Genomic DNA, 20614 nt, shown 5'->3' on the forward strand with positions numbered 1-20614 from the left:
CAAAACATGTGCCAGTTTTTGATTTTCTTCAACAAGTTTGTAACTAAACTTTTCCTTGAAGTTTGACCCGTTCCTGCCGAGAGAACCAAAGTAACAGTCATGTTTGTCAACATATTTTCACTAAGACCAAAGATTTGTTCTTATGCCACTTGCTAACTCAGTTGTATTTATGCTCACGACCCATTTTAGATTTAAATTTGTGTCTGATGTTTTAACATGTTGCTTCAATATTTCTACAAACTTGTTTGCCAGATTAAAAATACCTTTAAAAATAACCTTAAAGCAGGTATTAAACATACTTTTTGTTACACCCATATTTCTGTATTAATTTATTAGTCTTGATATAAAATTTTTATCTTAAATGCCATGTTTTTATTAGTTGTAAGTGGGAAATCAATTATCAGAAGTAAAAGGCTTCAAAGAATCAGTCTGTGTAATTAACATGTTACAAGGTGAATTTAGCTACTGTAATAATGTAATAACTTTTTAATATTCAAATTTATTGAATAGGTTTGCATTTTTGTATTGTGCTTATTTAATATTCTTTTGTTCGATAATTATTTGACAACTATAGTTAAATTGACAGAAAAAGACTAAGTAGATCACTGCGCATAATTCATGTTTTAAATGCACCTTCCTATTAAAACCTGTGATCATCTCACCTGACATCATTCGAGTTACTATTCAGAAAGTGTGATGCAGCACGAAAAAAAAAAATACGAGTTTGTTTAATAATGGGAAACATTTTATTACTAAAAAGCCATTTGATACTGAAGGTGTTCTCTCCGCAGCGTTTCCACGACTATTCTTTATTGAAATCACAAGATTTGTTTTACCACTGGATGTAAAGAAACGAATTAGATACAGGAAAGGACAGTAACTGTGGACTATATATACACACACAACGTTTGGAGGGCGAGGAGAAGAGGTGTGGCTTCTACAGGCCAGCATTGTTTGGTGCGTCAAACACCAGGCTCATACTGGAGGCACTTGAATGTGAGAGCCTTTAGAGCCAGGATGTAGCCAGAGTGCAGGGGAGGGAGGAGGAAGGAAAAGGATTAAAACACAAAATAAAAATAAAAATGTAAAGTTAATTGAGAATGCATGTGCATTTTTTCCTTCAATTTGGGTCAAGTGTCAGAGCATGGGATGAAGTCGGTTTACCGTTACATGTGGGACTCGGGGTTTGCAGACACGGAGCATTTACACAGGCCGGCACCACATACAGAGTACAAAGGGTGCTCATTCAAAAAGCATGCATCGTCCCACAGCCAGGTTCAAAACCAAACATGACGTCTGCTTCTACCACAAAATTCAACCGTCTGCTGCTTGATATCGTTTGATGCAATAGATGTTAAAGTATTTACAGAAATTATACGTTTTCTTTTTAAACATCTGTAACTCCAGTGCCCGTTAAATAAAAAGTCTGTCACTGCATTGCAGCGTATGAGGGGAGGGTTTACCATGAAAACCAAGAGAAAGTCAGCGTGTCCAGAATGGCTACCGTTGCAGTGATCTATTTACAAGAAACGTAACGCGGAGCAGGGAAAAAAAAAGAAAAGAAAAGAAAAGATGACATTCTGTAAATCTGTAGAGGTCAGGCGCCTCGCTGCAGAGTCCCTTACAGAGCTGGTTTAGTGGTCGATTCTGTCCCGTCGGCTCTTGGGAGTGTTTGTGGCGTTTAGGGGGTTAGATTTTCTCCTGGATAAACGGGTGCTGCAGAGCCTGGTTTATGCTGATGCGCTTAGCCGGGTCCAGCATCAGCGTGCTCTCCAGCAGGTCCTTCAGCTGCATGACCTTCTTCCTCTGGTCCTCAGGAAGTCGCTGACCGCCTATCAGCTCCGCCAGCAGGTCTTTGGTGGGGTTCATGGTGCTCATTACAGTCACTTTCTCCTATTGGACCACAGACGAGTCAGATCAAAGTTAAAACAAACATAAAAAAGCAGAAAATAAAAACACAAAAGTGTCATCACCCCTTCAACATTTTTAGATTTTGTCACAGTGATAAAATTCTACATGTTTCACTGACATTTTATGTTGTAAAGAATTCTAAAGTGGAAGGAAAATTATAAAAAGGTTTCATAAATTTCGCAGCTCATAGTGGCAGCATGTTGGAGCAGCTCTGACAGCTGGTCTTTTTATTTCTGGTTTTCCTTGTTGCATGTTTGGATAATTATTCCTTTGGTCCTGGATGCTGGGCAACAATGGAACAACTGTTGCCCTCATTTATTCTTTTTTTATTTCAGGCAGTTGCTGTGATGCATATATGTGGCAACAAGGTATTGTTTTTACAACTGTGAGCACAGCAAAAAGTTAATTAATACCAGAATAATGACCCCCATTTCTAGAAAAGTTGCAGCAACAGTTTTCAGTCAGAAGCCTCCTCAGATGATTTGCAAAACTGACTGCTATATTCATCCTACCCACAGCGTCACAAGATACTTTGATGAAATGAGTTACAACATTTCATTTGAATTTTGTTGGTATTTTGAACCTAATCCTTTCCCATAATTGCAACAAACACTACAGGAGAAACTAGTGCGATTTAAGTCCAGAAAAGACAACAAATGTCAGGAAAAATCTTGAACAATGACGTTCTCTTTCAGAGTTGCACTTGATTTCATTTAGGGGTATCAAAGTAAGCAGGGATGAATATAAACATTTTGTAATTTACGTCCTACTTTACAGTCTATTAATTTATCATAAGATCAACAAAATACATTGAAATGTGTTTTTTTCATGAAAAAGTTGATTGGGGATAAGTACTTCTGCAAAGCACTATAAATCTTAAGATCATCTTACCCTTTCAGTCACTTTGTCTACTTCAATGTACAGGAAGTTCAAGTTCTGATCGAAGTGCTGGTCTTTGAACAAGCCTTTACGTATCATCTAAAGAAAAGGATCCACACAGTTGCATCACAGAGCAGCAACATTTCTCACTTCACTGAAGGGACGTGATGCAACGCTACCTTGTTGGGCATCTTGCCCTTGAGGTCCATCGCCAGCTTCAGCATGTGATTGTTGGAAGATCCGGGAAGCAGGATTCTGCCGGTGTACAGCTCGTATAAAGTGCAGCCAACGGACCACATGTCGATGCCGTAGTCGTAAGGCTTCCCTATGACTGAGGAGGAAACCCGAGGTCACACAGAAACTTACTAGCGGCTCTATTATAGACGAGTAAAAGGCTTAAAATATCCCTCTTTTATTGCAGCAGCATGAAGTCGCACTGATTATTTTAGAAAACTCAAGTCTTTCATCTCTTTTATTTATTGTAAAAACCAAATAACAGTGCAACTTACTAATTTCTGGAGCTCTGTAAAACCGGCTGACTAGATATGGTGTGATGTCATTGTCAGCGACATGTGATGCAGAGCCAAAGTCGCAGAGCTTCAGGATGGTTTTGGATTCGTTCACCTTTCATTTAAGAGACAATACAATGACATTGGATATGTGAGGATGCTACTTCGAATATGACAGAAGGTGTGAATGTTGATGGTACCAGGATGTTGTCTGGCTTGATGTCAGCATGGAGGATGTTGCATCGCTTGAGCAGCTTGAGGGCCAAGAAGAGCTGCTGGCTGTACGATCGAACGGCTTTGATGTGGAGCCCGACGTCTTTGCCGTATTTCTTCAGCACCTCTCGCAAATTCATGCTACGCAAAAACACAAGTCGTGAACAATTGAGGTGAGATGAATGCAGTAATGCAAGAGGAAAAGAGGAAAAGCTGGCGCTCGGTACCTCAGAGGCTCGAAAACAAGACAAAGATGCTGCTTATGGTAGAAGTGGCGGAAGAGGCGAAGGCAGTGGAACTTGTCGTCGGGATCAGCGTCGTTCAGCTTCCTGAGGAACTCCAACTCTTTCAAACCGGTTTTCTGCCTGTTTACCAAAAACATGCGTGTTACAGGTGCATAACAAATTCATACTTTATACTTTTCATACTTTTTAAGACTCAAATCTTCAAATTTCTTGCACAATTTCATCTAACTTTTCAAAAACATGGCCGTTTATCTTTGATGAAAAACTGTCACATTTTTATGACAGATAAATAACTGATTAAACTGCTGGTCTGTCAAATAAAATTCCAATAAAATACTCTAAGGCTTGTGTTTGTAATGTGACATCAATGCATAAATATGTTCATCTTAAGCTCTGACATGATACACAAATAAACATTTGGTTGGAGCGGATCATTTTCAGTTAAAAGAAAATAAAGTTTAGGATTGTACGTGCTTTTTTTTACCCCAATACTTAAAATTTTCATCTACACTTTTCCAACACTAAAACCAAAAACTGTCAATATACAAATAACTTTCAAGCTCTCGAGTTCCTAAAGCTGCAGTTGACTTAAGTGACTCACATGAGCTCGTTGTTTCGGATGATCTTGACCGCCACCTCCTGGCCAGCCCTGGCAGTGTCCCTGGCTCTGATCACGTTGCTAAACACACCCTGGCCTGTGTAGCCGTAAACATCATAGCGCTTGTCTAATGTCTCACCAATGTTTACCCCTAAAAATAGAGACAAAAAACATAATTATTCATGTGAACAAGGCTGTTTTACAACCTGAAATGCAGAATAACATGCAGAGAATCTGACAAAACATGACAGTGATGGACTCTAAAGTTGCAGGATCAAAGACGATTATGTTCCAGGATTTGGAAGCACTTACTGTAGTAACCCTCAGCATCGGTCCAGTTGTCCCTGAGGTTGGGGTTCTCCTTGAAGTCCTTTCCGACACCTGCTGCTCTCATTCTGGCGCTCTGCAGAGACAAAGAAGGCCAATCGTCACCTGAGCCCCTCAGATGATTTTTCTTCTGTTAACCATAGAAAATCTTCGCTGAGCTGCAAAGCGGGTGAAACCCCGAGTACTTACATCGAAGTGAGCAGCAAACATGTCATCTGACTCTGTAAACATGTCGGGGGCTGAAGGCTTCTTTGGGTTGGCTGCTGAAACAAAACAAACAAAAAGCAACCAGAAGGAGAGGCGGTGAGTTGCTCGGCTCAACACGTCGTTTAATAAAACAGTAAATCTGTGTTTGATTAACATACTCTGCAGAGCTCAAAACATGCTGCAGGAAGCAGACACAACCAGGCTTTGGAAAACAAGCCAGCAACTGAATGAACACATGACAGAAAAAGATATTCAATTAAAATCCCTGCCTCACAATGCTGCACTTTTCAAACAGATCAAGCCAGCGGTTTATTAAAGGCTTTTACACGTCGGCTTTTAATGCAGTCTGATATATATCAGATTGTTATGATTCTTGTCGAATCGTTTCTGTTTACATATCTAACCTTTGTAACAGCGTTATTCTGCCTCTAATAAGAAATAAAGCTGAAAGCTGCAGACACATTTGATGTCCAAAATCATTGGAATTTTCGTAAATTTTCACAAATTATTATGGTAAATAATGTCAGAAATCAGTACATTAATATAGTTATACTTAAAATAGTTTCATATAATCAAAGAAACATGACTTCTTGTCTGAGTCGGTTTCTATTTTTTTTGTCAACATGGAGAGATTATGATGTAGAACATTTTAAATTATTTTTCTTTTGGTAACCAGCGGTAATTTTTTCCAACTTACCTATTAAAGTCAGTTTAAAAATATTACATCGCATTCATTAAAAATACTCTATCTTTTTTTAATCTCTCAACTTAAAAGCGGAAAGTTTCCTGGTGGAAGCAGGAAATTCTCTTTTTGCTTCTCTAAAATCAGCCTGATCTATTGCAGGTAAGGTAGTAACAAGTTTTTATGTTTTATTATTATCCAAAATCTACTGAAAATGTACTATGTGCTTCTGAAAATGCTTAAAATTGGACTTAAATGGCAGCATAAACTTAAAAAGAAAAAGAAAAGTAGATTTTCACACCTAATTACTTCTACACTTGCATAAATGTGTGTTCGGAGCCTTTAATAGTTTATTTTAATGAACATATTCCCTGTGACTTTTATCAACAAGTCTTACTTCACTGAGGATAATGAGGTCAAAAGTAAACATGCAGGTTCAAATTGTAACATAAATATTTGGTCAAAAGTCCCTTATCAGCTTTAACCCATCTGGGTATTTGACCACCAGAGTTTAAACAGGCTGGTTTCTTTAAAATGTGAAACGAGGTGAATGTTTATATTTCAGCCTGTTTGAATAGTTTTGACCCTGTGACTTAATTTAACTTCTATTAAAAACAAATCATAGAAGTCATCTTCTGTGTATTCATTCCACCCTGAAACAAAGGCCAAAATAACATGACCAAAGTGTCCTATAGCTAAATTTTTCATCGGAGCTGCAGACAACTCAGCTGATTGGTTCGTTCGGCCATCTCCACTGGGACTTTACCGTCTTTCTCCTGGGCGATGAGGTTGTGCTTGGCTTTGATGCTGGCCTCGAACGTGTTGAGGTTTTCCCGTTCGTACTCCTTGACGTCGGCGGCGACGCGCTCCAAGATGTCGTCGGGTGAAGGCGATCGGCTACGTGTGCTGCTCTGAGGGCTGCTGGGCTCCGACACCATGTTGGTCTCCTCGTTCGCCGTCTTGTATTTCTGTGTGGAGGAATGGATCAACCCAAGAACCGTCAGCTTCCTCTCTGTTGAACTCCCAGCAGATGTGTGTGTGGAGAACGGAGTGGACGTGAACAGACCTGGACGATGGCCATGCGCTGCTGACGGCGTTGCTCAATAAGAGCTTCTTCATCGATCTCCTCACCTTCAAAGTCTTCCAACCTGCAAACACCAAATAAAACCAATAAGTAATCAATTATGTGATCACCTACCAGTTTCTTTACACAATCGCTTTCCAAAAAGAACAGATTTATTCGGACCAGTAGTGCATGTACGCATCATGTTTTTTAGAATGTCTAATAAAAAGTACAGAGCCAAAAAGAGAAATGTCTTTTCTCACATTTCATCGTCTGAGGATTCCTGGTCAAGTTTCATTCCCTCTGAAAGGCTTCCTTTGAACTTGTCTTCATCTCTGCTGCGTCGTCTTCTTCTCTCCCGATCCCGGGACATTGAGCGCCGATACTGGCGGAGTCTTCCATACCGGTCTCTCTCACCAGACCTGCAATTCATGCATGGGTAGATTTAGTAATCAGTAATTATACGCAACTATTGAGCAAGCTGCTTTCAGAAAGCACAAAAACATTTTCTATCACAAAGGATGAATTCACAGTCAAACCATGAGCAGGAATTACCTGCGCCTGAGTGGAGACCTGCTTCGCCTGCGAGGCGAGGAGCGAGAGCGTCGTGGCAGCGACGGAGACCTCCTCCTGAGAGGAGAGCGACTCACTCTGCGACGAGACACCGACCTGGGACTCTTCTCCCGTGTTCTGTCTCCGAGTGGTCCGGCATCGGCCCTGGATCGCTTTCTGTATAAGGAATCCACCAGCATCATATGGCATTGTTTGTATAACTGACTCTAGCTAAGGCTGATCGACAAAAAAAATGAAAATCTGACAAGTTATATTGATTTTGAAATGAAGGAAAGGGGCCTTTCCATTTTAGGTCCAGGAAAGAACATTTTAAAATGGAAACCCGGACAGAATTTTATTTGAATATTTAGAAGGTTGGGGTGCTATTATGTCAGCAATATAATTTGTGATCCATCAGTAATGAAGAGTTTAACCCTCTTTAGCTCTTCTCTAAAGAGGGTTTCTGTCTTCACATCTTTGAACTATTAAATCTTCAAGAACCTCTATGTTTAACCTAACTGGTGCTTTCAACACAAGTTTCAGATCAGATCATTTCTATTGACTTCTAAATACCGCATTTTCCTCACTATAAGGTTTTAAAACTTTTTTCATACATAAGGAGCACCGCATTATGGGGCACATAGAATAGATGCTTCAGTTTGGGTTGCCAACTTCTTTCGTACTCTATTATTACACATCCACATTTGTAAAGAAGTGGTCCCCGAGTACTTTATATAGTAGTCTGCCCCAGTCATTGTTTCACTCGCGGTGTTGGTGTTGCGATATTGTGCCCAACTGCTTTCTGGGTAACACAGACCAACAGACACGCTGCCGCCGCAGTCTCTGTCTCTCTTCCCCTGCCCCTCATCCCCCCTGGCTTTAAATGTATTATCAAACTTTATTAACAAACCAGCGTTCTGACAACTATCCCAGCATGCACCGCGCACTTCTTCTTCTACGGGGGAAAATTAAGTCGGCGGCTGCTTACCGTAGTTGCTAGACCTGTTGTGGCTCAATATTGGTCCATATATAAGGTGCACCGGATTATAAGGCGCACTGTCGGCTTTTGAGGAAATTGAAGGTTTTTAGGTGCGCCTTATAGTGCGGAAAATACGGTAATTAAAATATTTTTCAATCATTGCTCACAAAGGTCTCACTCAACGCTTCTTGGTTATTAGCTGGCGGATTTGCTGCTCTTTAATTTAGTCTATTAAATAATAAAATCTGATTAAACTTCCAGTTTGTTTACTCCTGGTCATCTTTTAAAATGCTTCAACATTACAAATCGGAACCGTTTTAATCCACGCGTCTTTGAAAGAAAAATGATGTCTCCTTGTATAGTTACAATCCATTCTTACAGTTTTTTGCTGTTGGAAGGCCCAACTGGATGTTTACATGAGACCAATAAAATAGGATTTTATGGGCAACACAGTTTTGGGAAACACTGCTGTGTTTACGTCCCAATTCCAATTTTCCAGTTTCTTCTGCATCTTTTTCCACACCAGCTTTTCCTTCCATTCATCTTTCCATTAATTAAGAAACAGCCAATTCTTTCAGAAATGACTTTTTGTGGCACACTTTCCCATAAAGAGTGTTAATGGCAGTCTGCTGGACAAATATTAAGTTAGCAGCAGAACATATCTTTGAAAATCAAGTTTTATTGATCTTATGTAAAATTCAGATTTTCTGAATATGGAATCATCAAAATAAACGGAAATAAACTTCTAAAATATATATCTCTGTGCTTTGATTTGAATTAATAACATGTCACATTTGTGATATTTTATAGGCATTTGCAGTTGCTAACCAACCTTATAGGGGAGTCCTGTCTGTCTGCCTCCCGCCTCCTGGCGTCCAGTGAGCGACTGCGCGCTCTCCTGGGCGGAGACCTTCTGGGTGGAGAATGTTTTGATGTCCGGTCCGAGGCGCTGGCCGAGGTGTGATGGGCGTCTCTGTGGCGGGGGGAGGCGCTGCGTTTCCTTGCTGGGCTGTGGGCTCCTCGTCTGTGAGGGGAGCGGTTCTCTTTCCCCAGTGAAGCGTCCTTGGACGGCGACTTCGGCGGCCGTTTGTCGCGGTCGGCATCCGAGCGACTCGGCCGTTCTCGGACAGGCGATTTGGAGCGTCTGCTCGTTCTGTCCTGGTTTGGTCTTTCTTCTCGCTGCGGAGGCGAACGCTTGTCGGTGCGACTCACCTTCTGCTCGTTCCTGAAGCTGGGAGGGGAATTGGACTTCCTTTTCTCCTTGAAGCGATCCGTGCTGGCTGACTGTTTTCTGTCTTTTGACCTGCTCCTTGCTCGGCTTCGATCTTTAACTGCAGTTTCCTTGCTGCTTTTGGTCCCCTTGTCCGGCTTTGCCTCCTTAGCAGCTTTATCTGCAGACTTGCTCCGGCTGCGACGCTTGGAGACGGATTTACTGCCCTCTGTTGAGTCCCTTCTAGATTTCCCACTTTTTTCCCCTCTGGGAGATATGAGTTTACCTGAGCTGCCCCTTGGACGCTGTTCTCCGTTTCTGAACCTCGCCTCTCCATCCTCCTCGGATCCGGAGTTATACCCCTGCAGGATCAAGCCCATGCCAGACTGAACCTTCCCCTCCATCAACTGGCTGTCCAGTTCAGCTTTGATCAACGCCCTCTGCTTTTCCAGGTCCTCCAACACGGCCCGGTCGTCCAGACTTGGGTTTCCAGAGGACGGAGAGGATTCCACCTTCCTGTTGCCAGCTGACCCAAAGGGGGCGCCTTCGGCGGGGGAGGAGGTCTCTTTGCGTTTATGCTTCCGATGTTTGTGACGATGCTTACGCTTCTTGTCCTTGTCTTCCTCGGCTGCGTGTTTGTGCTTTTTGTGCTTACTGCGATGTTTGTGTTTTTTCCTCTTGTGTTTCCCGCTGCTGCTGCTGTGATGCTTGGACCCTTCCTCAGTCTTCTCACCATTAGTTCCAGCTTGCTCCTGGGACGGGACAATAAAAGGAATAAAATGCATCAGTGCAATCATGGAAGGAAGACTTGTTTTACTTTCAAGCTAAATAATTTGTCCAACATCAGTAACTGTCAACTTTTCAAGTTTATATACATTTTATATGGACTTAAAGTGAGGAAACAACAAATCAGTAATGTAGAGTTTGCTGTTTTAATTATCCGTTTTACACACATTTTACTTAAATCCACTCAAGTTAATTTTCTTGAAATCCCAGAAAAATATTTATGGCAAAAGGCATGCAGACACTAAATTAAAATGTTAAACATTTAGTTAAATATAAACCAGTGTTTGTTGTCAACTGTTAGTTTTTACCTCTTCCCCTTCTTCTTCTGACAAGTCTCCACTGTCTTCATTTCCGCTCCTCTCATTTGTCTCCAGGTCTTGCTTTCTGTTTATTCAAGACAAAAATATTAATGCTGTCAAAAAAGTTCAAGATTGCAAAACGAAAAATACTTCAAAGTAGTGCAAGTCAAATTGAAAAAAAAAAAAAGGTTTTCACACAGGTTTTATGGTGAAACAATAAGTTTTCACCACGAAACCTTTACACATCTTAGAAAACTGTAAATGATTTAATTTGCTTGAACCATTTTGGCTTGCTCCAAATGGCTTGCATTGAACTTCAAAGAAATAAAAACCTAATAAAGCCAATACTTCAAATAAGCCACTAAAGATCACCACATTTATCTCATGCTGCTAAATATATTGTGTTGGAAACATATTACAGATATCGCTATTTCTGAAATTCGGTCGCAATTCAAGAATTTTCTGAAATTGTGCAGACTTATCTCCTGTGTAACAGGACAGATGTTTTAGAGCTGCAAGCACACACAGAATGTGCAATTTCAAGCAAGTATCCACTGTATTTCTGTTTAAGGCAGTCTCCATAGAAACATGTCGCAATCCAACTGCACTTTCTGGCAGGATGAAAGTTAACATATTTCTATCCAGATTACTAAATTGAGTCTGATGTGAGACAGTCGGATGCTGTGGTGGATGGAATATAAATTTGGGATGAAACCAAAAATAAGAGGACCTTGATCTTGACCTGTTTCTTCATGATTTTGATATTGTGATACAACCTGTAACTTTTTGGTGAACTTTATAACTTAAAATCCAAAATGTACTAGTTTTGGTGGGAAAAACAACAACAACAAAAAACAGCAAAAAATATAAAAAATAAGCATTACATCACTTGACATTAGTTTTTACATAGACAAGTTCTGTTTATGTTAAACGTTTGCAGCCATTCTTTATTAATATAATTCGAAGGAAAGGCTTACTTTTTTTCAAAAACTATAAAATACGTTGCAAAGATACAGTGTGCAATTTATCTGTTTCCTGCTCATAGGGAACAAAGATTACAACCGAAGCCATTATAAGCCGAACCGCTGCTAGCCCAAGTATAAGCGTTGGATTACGTAATGTTCTCGATTTAACCTGGAACTAAAGCGACCACTAGAATATAAACAATAGGATCAATTACAACCAATAGGTGTAGCGCCAGCACTAATGTACTGTCATGTCAACTTGACTTGTTAGCCGTTCCTCTGACCCAGACCGCCAAGGCTGTTTTATGAGCTCAGATATGCTAACGTCTTTAGCAAACTTATAACTAGCACGCTACATGAACTAAGCCAGCATACAACAACGAAGTGCTCAAAAAATAAAATGAAAAATACTTGCTATATATGAGCACACGCTCAATCGCGGATAAATATAATTAATGTACACTTTCAGCTCGGGAGTTTAGGGAAACTTAGGTCTAGCTAAGCTAAAGTACATTGGCCAGTTAGCTGAAGCCATTAGCATGCTCCGGTAACAACGTGAACCTGCGGCGCTGTTCTCTTTTTGATTACAAACGGTTCTCTTTTAATTTGAGACCCCAAATCTGCTCGCATCCTGTAGCTGTCGATATGAACTGGTTTTCATAGAAAAACTTACACGTGTTCGTTGCCATTATTCATTCTTCTGGACATGATGTCCATCTCAACGTCAGCCATTTTGCTCAGCTAAGCAAGTTCTTCTTCGGCTGTAAGAAGTTCACTGTTTCCATGACGCAGGTCTGCCCCCTGACTTGTTGGCGGTGAATTGCAGGCACCAATTGAGCTCAATACCTATCTTGTCCAGTAGGAGGGGTCCTTCTCTAATTTAGAAGTGTCGAGTCACTCAACAGGGGACCTAGTCCAGGGGCCCGCAACTTGTGCAGCCACATTTGTCTCTTTGCACCTTCCATAACGGGTCTTAATAACTTTAGCTAAAATGATAAAGAATCAATTCATTTTTTTTAGATTTAGAGAAAAAATGCATTGAATTTCCACAATAGAAAGAAAACAAATACATCAAAAATGCTTAGAATATTTGGTGAGATTTTCAATGTTATTGCATTTAACTTTAATCCACGTATCTCTAAAGCGAGGACTGTCTTCGTTCTGTCCTCATTCTGTCCTCATTCTGTCCTTGTCGGTTGTAAGGCAGTAATGACCAATTATCAGGAGCAGTCAGGATTTTCAGGGGAAACATTTGGAGAGTAAAACGAAGTTGTTGGGCTTAGCAGCACCACATTGATGTCAGTTACTGGATCGTGTGGTCAGCATGGTTTATTCCTCCATGTGCACTATTGCTGTGAACTGCAGTTACATAAGAGCTTGTTGTCAATTCTACAATGATCTAAAAACATGTGGACAAATCAGCACAGAAATGCTTCACAAGATCCAAATGTAACCTTTCCAGTCCTCAGATCTAAATCCTCTAGAAATACATGAGAGACAGTAAGCCAAGATGCAGGTCTCAAACAGGAAAAACAAATAGCGGAGGCCCAACGAATTGAGACTTACAAATTGAAAATATAAATTTTGTCAATGTTTGAAAAAGTCAAAAATGGTTTTAGAAAACAAATTTAAGATATGCCTGACCAATTATGGTATACATTCCAAGAATCAAAAAAATATTTTAGGTGATTATGGATCAGTTGCTGGCAGAAAACTAGTAAATATTGAGACCCCAATAAAACTGAGGAGATTATCTCTGCAAAGCTACAAAGATGAAACATGGCTCCTGAAGCCCCAGTGAAAACTCAGGGCTTTTAAGGATGCAGAGCGTGATTATCCACTCTTGACAGTTTTATTTGAAGCTGTAAATTGTGTTATTGTGAGGCACCTGCAGCTGCTTTTGCAGAGTGGTGAGAAAGTAATGGAAGTTCAGAGTGTTATGGACGATCACTCCACAGATGGAATATTCCTGCTTGATATCAGATCTGTACATAACAACATTCTCTTATGTTTGGAAGACTTATTGTTTTGGGTTAAGAGAGCATGAAGACAAAAATAAAAGAAGTGCTTTTCATTTTATTTTGAAACTGTATGAGAATCTGAATCTGCTCCTGCAGGCATTCTGAAACTATAACTCACAGGTTTAGCCTTCTGATACAGCATGTGTCCCAGATTTATTTGTTAAAGTTGCAAACTGGAGGTCTCTCTGCAGATTAAAGATCCAGACACGGCCATTAGATATCCCGTCAGCTGAAACCTCTGTTCCCGTGTGCCCAGTAAATCCTGACCGTGAACAGTATGAGACGAATGCTGTGTGCTGAATCACAACGCCGAGTTCTCCATCACACACTTTATGATTACATATCTGCGCAGGTTGCACAAAGCTAAGTCCTCTTTCTTTGAAAAATTGTTTCTTCTAGGTTTTATACTGTGGGATCAGTGATACCACAGTACCAGTGATACTGATGATATACTTTGGTATTGATGATATATCGCAGTATATCATTAATAATATAAATACACTGCTTAGATATTTATATATTTACTCTGATTGGGCATTGGAGGACATAGAAAACTAATGTGCATGTTGTGATCCAATCCTGGTTTTGCTATGTGGATAATGTGCTGTACATTACTGTTATGAACCAGACCTCATCTCAAAATTAGTATGATTTTTGGGTCCTTTTCGCATTAAATCTTGATCACATTTAAAGAAAAACCAGGAGATTCTTCAGGATTAGATTTACTGCTGATGGATTTACAGCCCTTTCAAGCCTTGAGCAGGTCTAATCTGTTGCCCTTGTCCTGGGAGTTCTTTGACAGTTGGCCAGGTTGCAGACATTGTCAATGTTGACATGCCAACATTCAGCAGAAACAGTTTTCCATATCTTCAGTGTTTCAGGAAGCCATTTCCACATGCAACCTGCAAACATTAAGCCTTTGCATTTTGAGTTTTCTCAACAATTACTTTTTTGATGTGATAATATCAGGATTTGTATGGGGGAAGTTTACTGCCATAAGTCAAAAGCACGCATTTTCGGTTTGAAAGCAGAATTTCATCTCTTCCAGTGTCCTCGTAAACTGGATAACATAAAACTGAATTTATGTTAATAAATTCTTCTTTTGTAAAATTTCTCACCGCCTCTGCATCTTCTTTGTTTGGGTGCATTATAACCACTTCAAATTATGACAGACAAGAGATCTCTTGGTCTTTTTTAAGTCAGATAAGAATCAAGAAATGATTACTCTGGCATTCAGCAAACAATACCAGGGGTCTCCAGCTCTTAGTCTTGTGAAAATCTTCTGATGTTTTTCTAAAACTGTTTTTCTAAATCTGAATTTTCTAAATGGAAACTTCGACATTCTGTTTGTCTTGCAATTTATATAAAAACAACTTAAACCACAAAAATATGTATTCTTTAAGGAATTTTCCAGTATCAGTTTGAATATTTTTAGTCCTAAAACTCAAACACTTTCCTTTCAACCTCAATCTAAGACCACAAGGAAAGATCCGTTGACGTAAGAAGCCCATAGACCAGATTTATTACTTGTGCTGGAGCTCGTTTTTCCATAAGGAGGGAATAAACGATCAGACATTCACTCTGTCTCAAGTCATTGGGCCTCCACTCGTCAAGCATCACTGCAAACACAATAGGGACCGGGCCATAAAACACTGGGCCCAACAGATGCTCACCAAATACAACCACAGTCCATTATGGAGCCTGTTAAAGACACTCAGGCAGTTTGGTAAGCCGCTGTCGCCCCGGCCCCTGCACTCTTCAGTGGGTTTTGTCTGTGAGTGTGGGCAACTTTAGAGTTACAGCTTCCCCTAAGCAAAGCTGTGCCCATTCATCGCAACGCACACATCAATACAACGCAGATGTTCTTTGTCCTCTGACAGATGTGTCCATCTTTGTTTTTGTTTCTTTTCTGACTTTTACTTATTGACTCTCCAATGTTTGGTTTTCTGAGCGGCTGGGCGCTGACATAAGGGTGAACAATTGGGTCTTAAAGAACGGCCAAAGCATATGGCCTTGTCGGAGTGGTAAATTTATGTTTGCTTAGGGATGAGCAAGAAGTTTTTTTTGTCTTTCTGGTGTCATCAATCACAATCTTATGCTGGAAATACACAGGTTTTGTAAAGAGGAGTCTGCCTCCCCAGGATTTGGCCAAAGACTGGATGAATGTGTTTATCTTTGTGCTGGAGTCAATCAGAAGTTAGGCAGTGTCAAGCTAAAAAAAAAAAAAAAAGAAGCTCAAGAAGCCTTTGTTTACATCTCTGTGATATTAGCACAAATGTTTGTCATGCAGCTGAGCCTCAGCTCCATCACACATCTTACTACTTCAAAAATACCCTCTGAATGAAATTTGGATGTTCAAGTTTGTTTTCAAATCCTCATGATTAAGTTTCCAATTTCACAGAGAATAGTTGAATAGTTTATTTTCCTTCAGGTATATTTTCAGGATCCCTTTCACAGACTTTCTAAAATGTCTTGCAGACACTTTAATACCCCATGAACTTTTCTCCATTTTGTCCTGTTACCACAAATTTCAATGCGTTTTGCTAGGATTTTGGATAAACACAAAGTAATAGACAATAAAGAAATATTCTAAAAAACAAAGAGTCAATTTTTTTTAATAGATAAAAAATATGTTAAGTGCAGCATGCACGTGTATCTAAGACCCATTTGAACTAATACCCCTAAATTAAATTCTATGCAATACATTTTCTTTAAATACCACCACGTCAGGAAATAACGTCACCTGTATGTAATTTATTTTCAGCATAAATTCAGATGTTTTGTTAAGGACTGAATGGCAGCACAGTTGTTGGCGGCAAACAGGGCATGGCTTTGAATTCTAGTCTTCTGTCATTCTGCTGAAATTTCCTTGTTCTCCCTTTGCAAGCGTGGGTTATTTTCAGGTTCAATCCATGGATAAGACACTAAGCCAAGAAACAGGATTCCGGATTTACATTTAGAGAACGGCTGTAAACAAATGGAGAAACTTTTTACCAACAAACTCTGACTTCATATAAAGTGACTCTGGTCTAAATCAACAAAATAAATAAATAAAAACTTTCGTTCTCTTTTGGTTTAACAATTGCACTGTTGTAATATGAGATGCACATTTAGGCAAAGGGGGTTTTTGAGGTAGAAGTGGGGAAAACTGAATTTTACCACGAAATCTCTTTCCAAGAAACTGTCTTGAAAGACGGTAAAATGTGCTGACTGTTTCAATGTGGCCAAACCACAGACTAAAACCTAGCTCCAAGCGCACATATCTTTTTTCTTACATGAGGGGAAAAGAGGTTTTCTGATATTATTAAGGCAGTTTATTTGTGTGACACAATCATACAGATCAGCATATGCGTCTGAGTTGGGAAGTAATCCATACCTCTTGAACGTTTTCATGTTAGAGCCACAAAACTTCTGATTGTTTTTTTGTGTTAGACCAAGTTAAAGTGATGCACAATAAAGAAGTTGGTTCTTAGTTTAGTCCAGTTGGATGAAGACATGCCACAGATTCTCCACTGAACTTTGACTGGGCCATTATAACACATAGCAATGCTTTGATGTAAATTGTCATGGGGTGTGGTTGGTGGTGGTGAGAATGAACGCGGAGACCCAGATGAAGATGATGATGATGATGAGTTTAATGAGAAGCTCACAGTCCAGGATCAGGCAGCACGGCAGCAAATTAGCACACAGCTAATACCGGTAGCAACTGACATAAAGACTGTAGACTGAAACAAACAACCTCAGGACTTCACAGTTCTACTGAGGAAACTGACTGATTGATTGACTGACTGATTGATTGATTGATTGATTGATTGATTGATTGATTGATTGATTGATTGATTGATTGATTGATTGATTGATTGATTGACTAGAGACGTTAGACGTACAACGAGGATCTGACGAGGAACACAGACAACAGGTGGGACTAAATACACTGGGAGGGTAATCACAGGAACGGGACACAGCTGGGATCTATCCAGACAGGGAGGACAGGACATCACAGAGACTCACAGGGAACAGGATCACAATAGACACAGAAAAAAACCAAAAATAAACACAGACAACTACGGATCACAACATAAATCATTCCCTTCATCTGACTGTATATTTATAATTGGTCATACTCCACATTTTCTTCTTTTTGTGATTTTATTTACACTAATGGCTTCTTCTTGCTGCTTTTTGTTCAAATTCATATTTATAAAGTACAAGGCTAGTCATTCTCCCACCAGAGTTGTGGATCTGTGCAGCTCTGTCTGCTGGTTTTTGCTGCTGAACATGGTGTTGCTTCAGATATGTGCTCATGAGTTGGCCAATTATCAAGTTTAGCAGCAATTTAAATAGATACAGTTTTAACTCTGGAAATTTTCCAACTAATATAAAGATGGAAGTTAGCATCTGGGGCGTTTCATGTTATCGAGAAGTCAAAATTTAGCATTTTAGTTTGTCAGTAAAAAAAAAGAAAAAAAAAGATGGAGCTAAAACAAAACAATTTTTATGCCTCTCATTGCTTGACTCAAAATCTGTTTTACTTTTTGTAGGAAACCAATGTTGCTGAGCACAGAGAGCAAACTCAGTCAATGAAATAGAACTTGAACACAAATCTGCACAAACTATCAGTTAATGACTAGGTCCTCATGCCAGATGACAGGACAACATTGATCCATGTTTTTAAGATGCTTGTGTAAAAGTTTATATATAAACTTAATCTCACACTTCAACCAACACATAATTTCGTGTGCAGTGTAGCTCTCTGATACCTTGCAATTAGAGAGGATCACTGTGATTTTTCACACTACTGTATAATTTCAGCTTTTGTAAACACCATTGGTGGTTGTGCACATGTCTAATAAAGCTGATAGGTATTTTCCTAGAACCTACATAAAAGAACCACAGACAACGTATATGAATTTATGACAAACTTCTGCAAGCAAAAGGAGAAGACTCTGTCAACTGCTTCTCAGAGCTGTTCACAGAGCGTTCTGAAAATCTCTGGGTAGAGCTTGTCTTTTATTTTCAAACTTCAAAGAGGGAGGATAGGCGAGATAGACAGCAGAGGAAAAACAGCAAAGGTCGTAAAACAATTTACCTAAACAACTAGCAACCCAGTTCCAGATGCGATATCTGATTTACGGCCTGAGCCCGGTTCAAAACTCGGTCAAACTGTTTCACCTGAAGATGAACAGGCAACTGTGACCCCCAGGTCAGTTAATACATACAGTTTAAAGAGAAGAACACTTTAACCTGAAACAAAATGATAATACCAAAAAATCTCTAACATTCCCCCCTTTTTATCATTTTACCATGTGTGTAAACCCTATTCAAAAGCCAAGCATAGAAAAGAAAAGAAATAAAATAGAACCAATAAATGCAAGAACGTTTTTTTTTTTTTTTCCTAGTCTAAACATAAAAGTTACACAATGACTAAATTAATATAATGAATAAATGAAATGAACAAAAACAAAAGAAAGAAGAAACAGCAAAATAAATCAAATGCAGGTTTCTCATCTCTAACACCACTTGTTTTCACATTTTCGGTGTAGGAATCACTCAGCAAATGAATTAATCTGTTTATTGATTACAGAACATCATCATTGTTCAGAAAATCGTCAGAACCTCGAAACAAGTCATCTTCATTTGTCTCATAGGATGCCCTTGCAAGCTGATAACTGACAACAGTTGTGTTAAGTGTTTTAAACAACATACTTCGTAGGCAAGGAATAATGCAACCCGTAAAAAGACAGAACAGAACCAAAACAATCAAAATAGGTGTCACGAGCTTTAACAGTAAAGTCCACCATGGACCAGACATGAGCCATGAAAACAAATCAAAAAAGGATGAGCCGTGTGTTCCACTCTCCACATATTTTTTTTTTTTTTTTAAGATCCTCCAGCTCATATAGAGCATCAGAAATGGTTCCTCCAGTTCCTGTTTCGTCAGGAACACGCTGGGCCAATAATTTTACAAACACCTCCCTGAGAGGCTGTGAGCAGGTCCAGCACAACACGATTTTGCAAAACCATGTTTCTCAGTTCAGTCAGCCCTCTCATGGAGCCGTTTGCCAGCCAGTGTGTGCTGTTGATGAGTTGCAGTAATCCATATCTGTTGATTTCAACGTGGTCCTGAACCTCTCCTAATCCAACTCCTGGGAACATGCTCTGCATGAACTTTTCTCCTCTGGTCCAAATCCTGAATTCCCATGGAACTCCAGTGTCTGTTGTGAGGTCTCCCTAGCGTTTGACCTCAGGCATAACTTCACGCTTGGAGCGGGCAGCCAGAATGTGTCGTCCTTTCCTGATGAATGCAATCGGGTACAGGAAGTACCAGTCTGCCATAGTCTCCTGGCACTATGGTACTGCACAGCGTTGTCTCCTGTCGTCCAATGTCCGATCTGTGATGTTGAAACTCCTCTCCTGAAGCATGTTGTCACAGTCTGGGTTGTCCTTCCAGACTTTGCAGTGTGGAGTCATCCTTGACCCCTGCAGGCGATGCAGTTGATGTAATCCGGTGTCGTTTCGCAGTAGGTGTAAACTTTGTTACACAAGTTCCAAGGTAACATCCCAAGAGAAACATGTCCGTTGTTGAACATGCAGCTCCTCAGAGACCCGGGTTTAGCTCCTGCTAAAGAAATGGTCTCTGGTATTTTCCATGCGGTTAGTGGAAATGGAAATACGTCAGCATTAAAGGAACAGTTCATAGATCCAAAAAGTTCCTTCACGGCATCTCCTATCTGAAGTAGAACAGAATAGTCGTTTTTTCACCGTTTGCATCCCTTTGGCATAGGGACGCTGAGTCGTGGTTGTGTGCTCAGGCCATAGAGACACATCTATTTGTCATCCGTGATGTGTCCTACACGCAGACCTGAGTTGTGTGTGGCGATTGGCAGCTGCGCACACACATAGCAGTTCACAGCATGTCCCTCGTACGCGGTTCTATTCATTAGTTTCCACCACAGGTTGATGCTGCAGTCACAGCGCAGTAGAAGATCCATCTGGCATATGGAGTCCCCATTGCTGCTCGGCGCACAGAGATGTCAGAACCCCCAAACTAAAGACGGGGGAATCTTAAGCGTTTCTTCACCGGGTTTGAGACGAGCTACCCTAAAAAATAGCCCCCCTTTGAAGTCCGGCCTTCCTCCCTCCGCCTACTTAGGGGTTCAAACACTCT

General features: G+C 40.1%; 1 protein-coding gene across 2 annotated transcripts; it reads right to left on the reverse strand.

Moving 5' to 3' along the window:
- Nucleotides 1-723: 723 nt before the first annotated feature.
- Nucleotides 724-12255, reverse strand: prpf4bb (pre-mRNA processing factor 4Bb). 2 transcript variants are annotated; one of them, XM_017301999.2, is made up of 16 exons: nt 12099-12255; nt 10470-10545; nt 8998-10127; nt 7190-7363; nt 6898-7056; nt 6638-6719; nt 6338-6539; nt 4872-4942; nt 4668-4758; nt 4359-4506; nt 3740-3877; nt 3500-3653; nt 3300-3414; nt 2970-3121; nt 2803-2889; nt 724-1893 (listed from the first exon to the last, which is right to left on the reverse strand). In XM_017301999.2, the coding sequence occupies exons 1-16, from the start codon at nt 12155-12157 to the stop codon at nt 1690-1692; spliced, it is 3042 nt and encodes a 1013-aa protein (XP_017157488.1). In that variant the 5' UTR covers nt 12158-12255; the 3' UTR covers nt 724-1689. The 2 variants fall into 2 exon arrangements, with proteins under 2 accessions (XP_017157488.1, XP_008394793.1); XM_008396571.2 differs by having other exon boundaries at nt 4872-4945.
- Between the last annotated feature and the right edge of the window lie 8359 nt (nt 12256-20614).

The sequence above is a fragment of the Poecilia reticulata genome, chromosome 20, assembly GCF_904066995.2.
Source record: "Poecilia reticulata chromosome 20, P_reticulata-male-v2, whole genome shotgun sequence".
Classification (NCBI taxonomy): Eukaryota; Metazoa; Chordata; class Actinopteri; order Cyprinodontiformes; family Poeciliidae; genus Poecilia; species Poecilia reticulata.

Excerpts from the sequence above, each read along its gene's own strand:
- prpf4bb (XM_008396571.2), bottom strand. The coding sequence starts at position 12,157 with ATGGCTGACGTTGAGATGGACATCATGTCCAGAAGAATGAATAATGGC. Across the intron at positions 10,128-10,469 it reads CAGAAGAAGAAGGGGAAGAG|GAGCAAGCTGGAACTAATGG; the intron begins GTAAAAACTAAC and ends GTCCCGTCCCAG. Across the intron at positions 3,878-4,358 it reads ATCCGAAACAACGAGCTCAT|GCAGAAAACCGGTTTGAAAG; the intron begins GTGAGTCACTTA and ends TTTGGTAAACAG.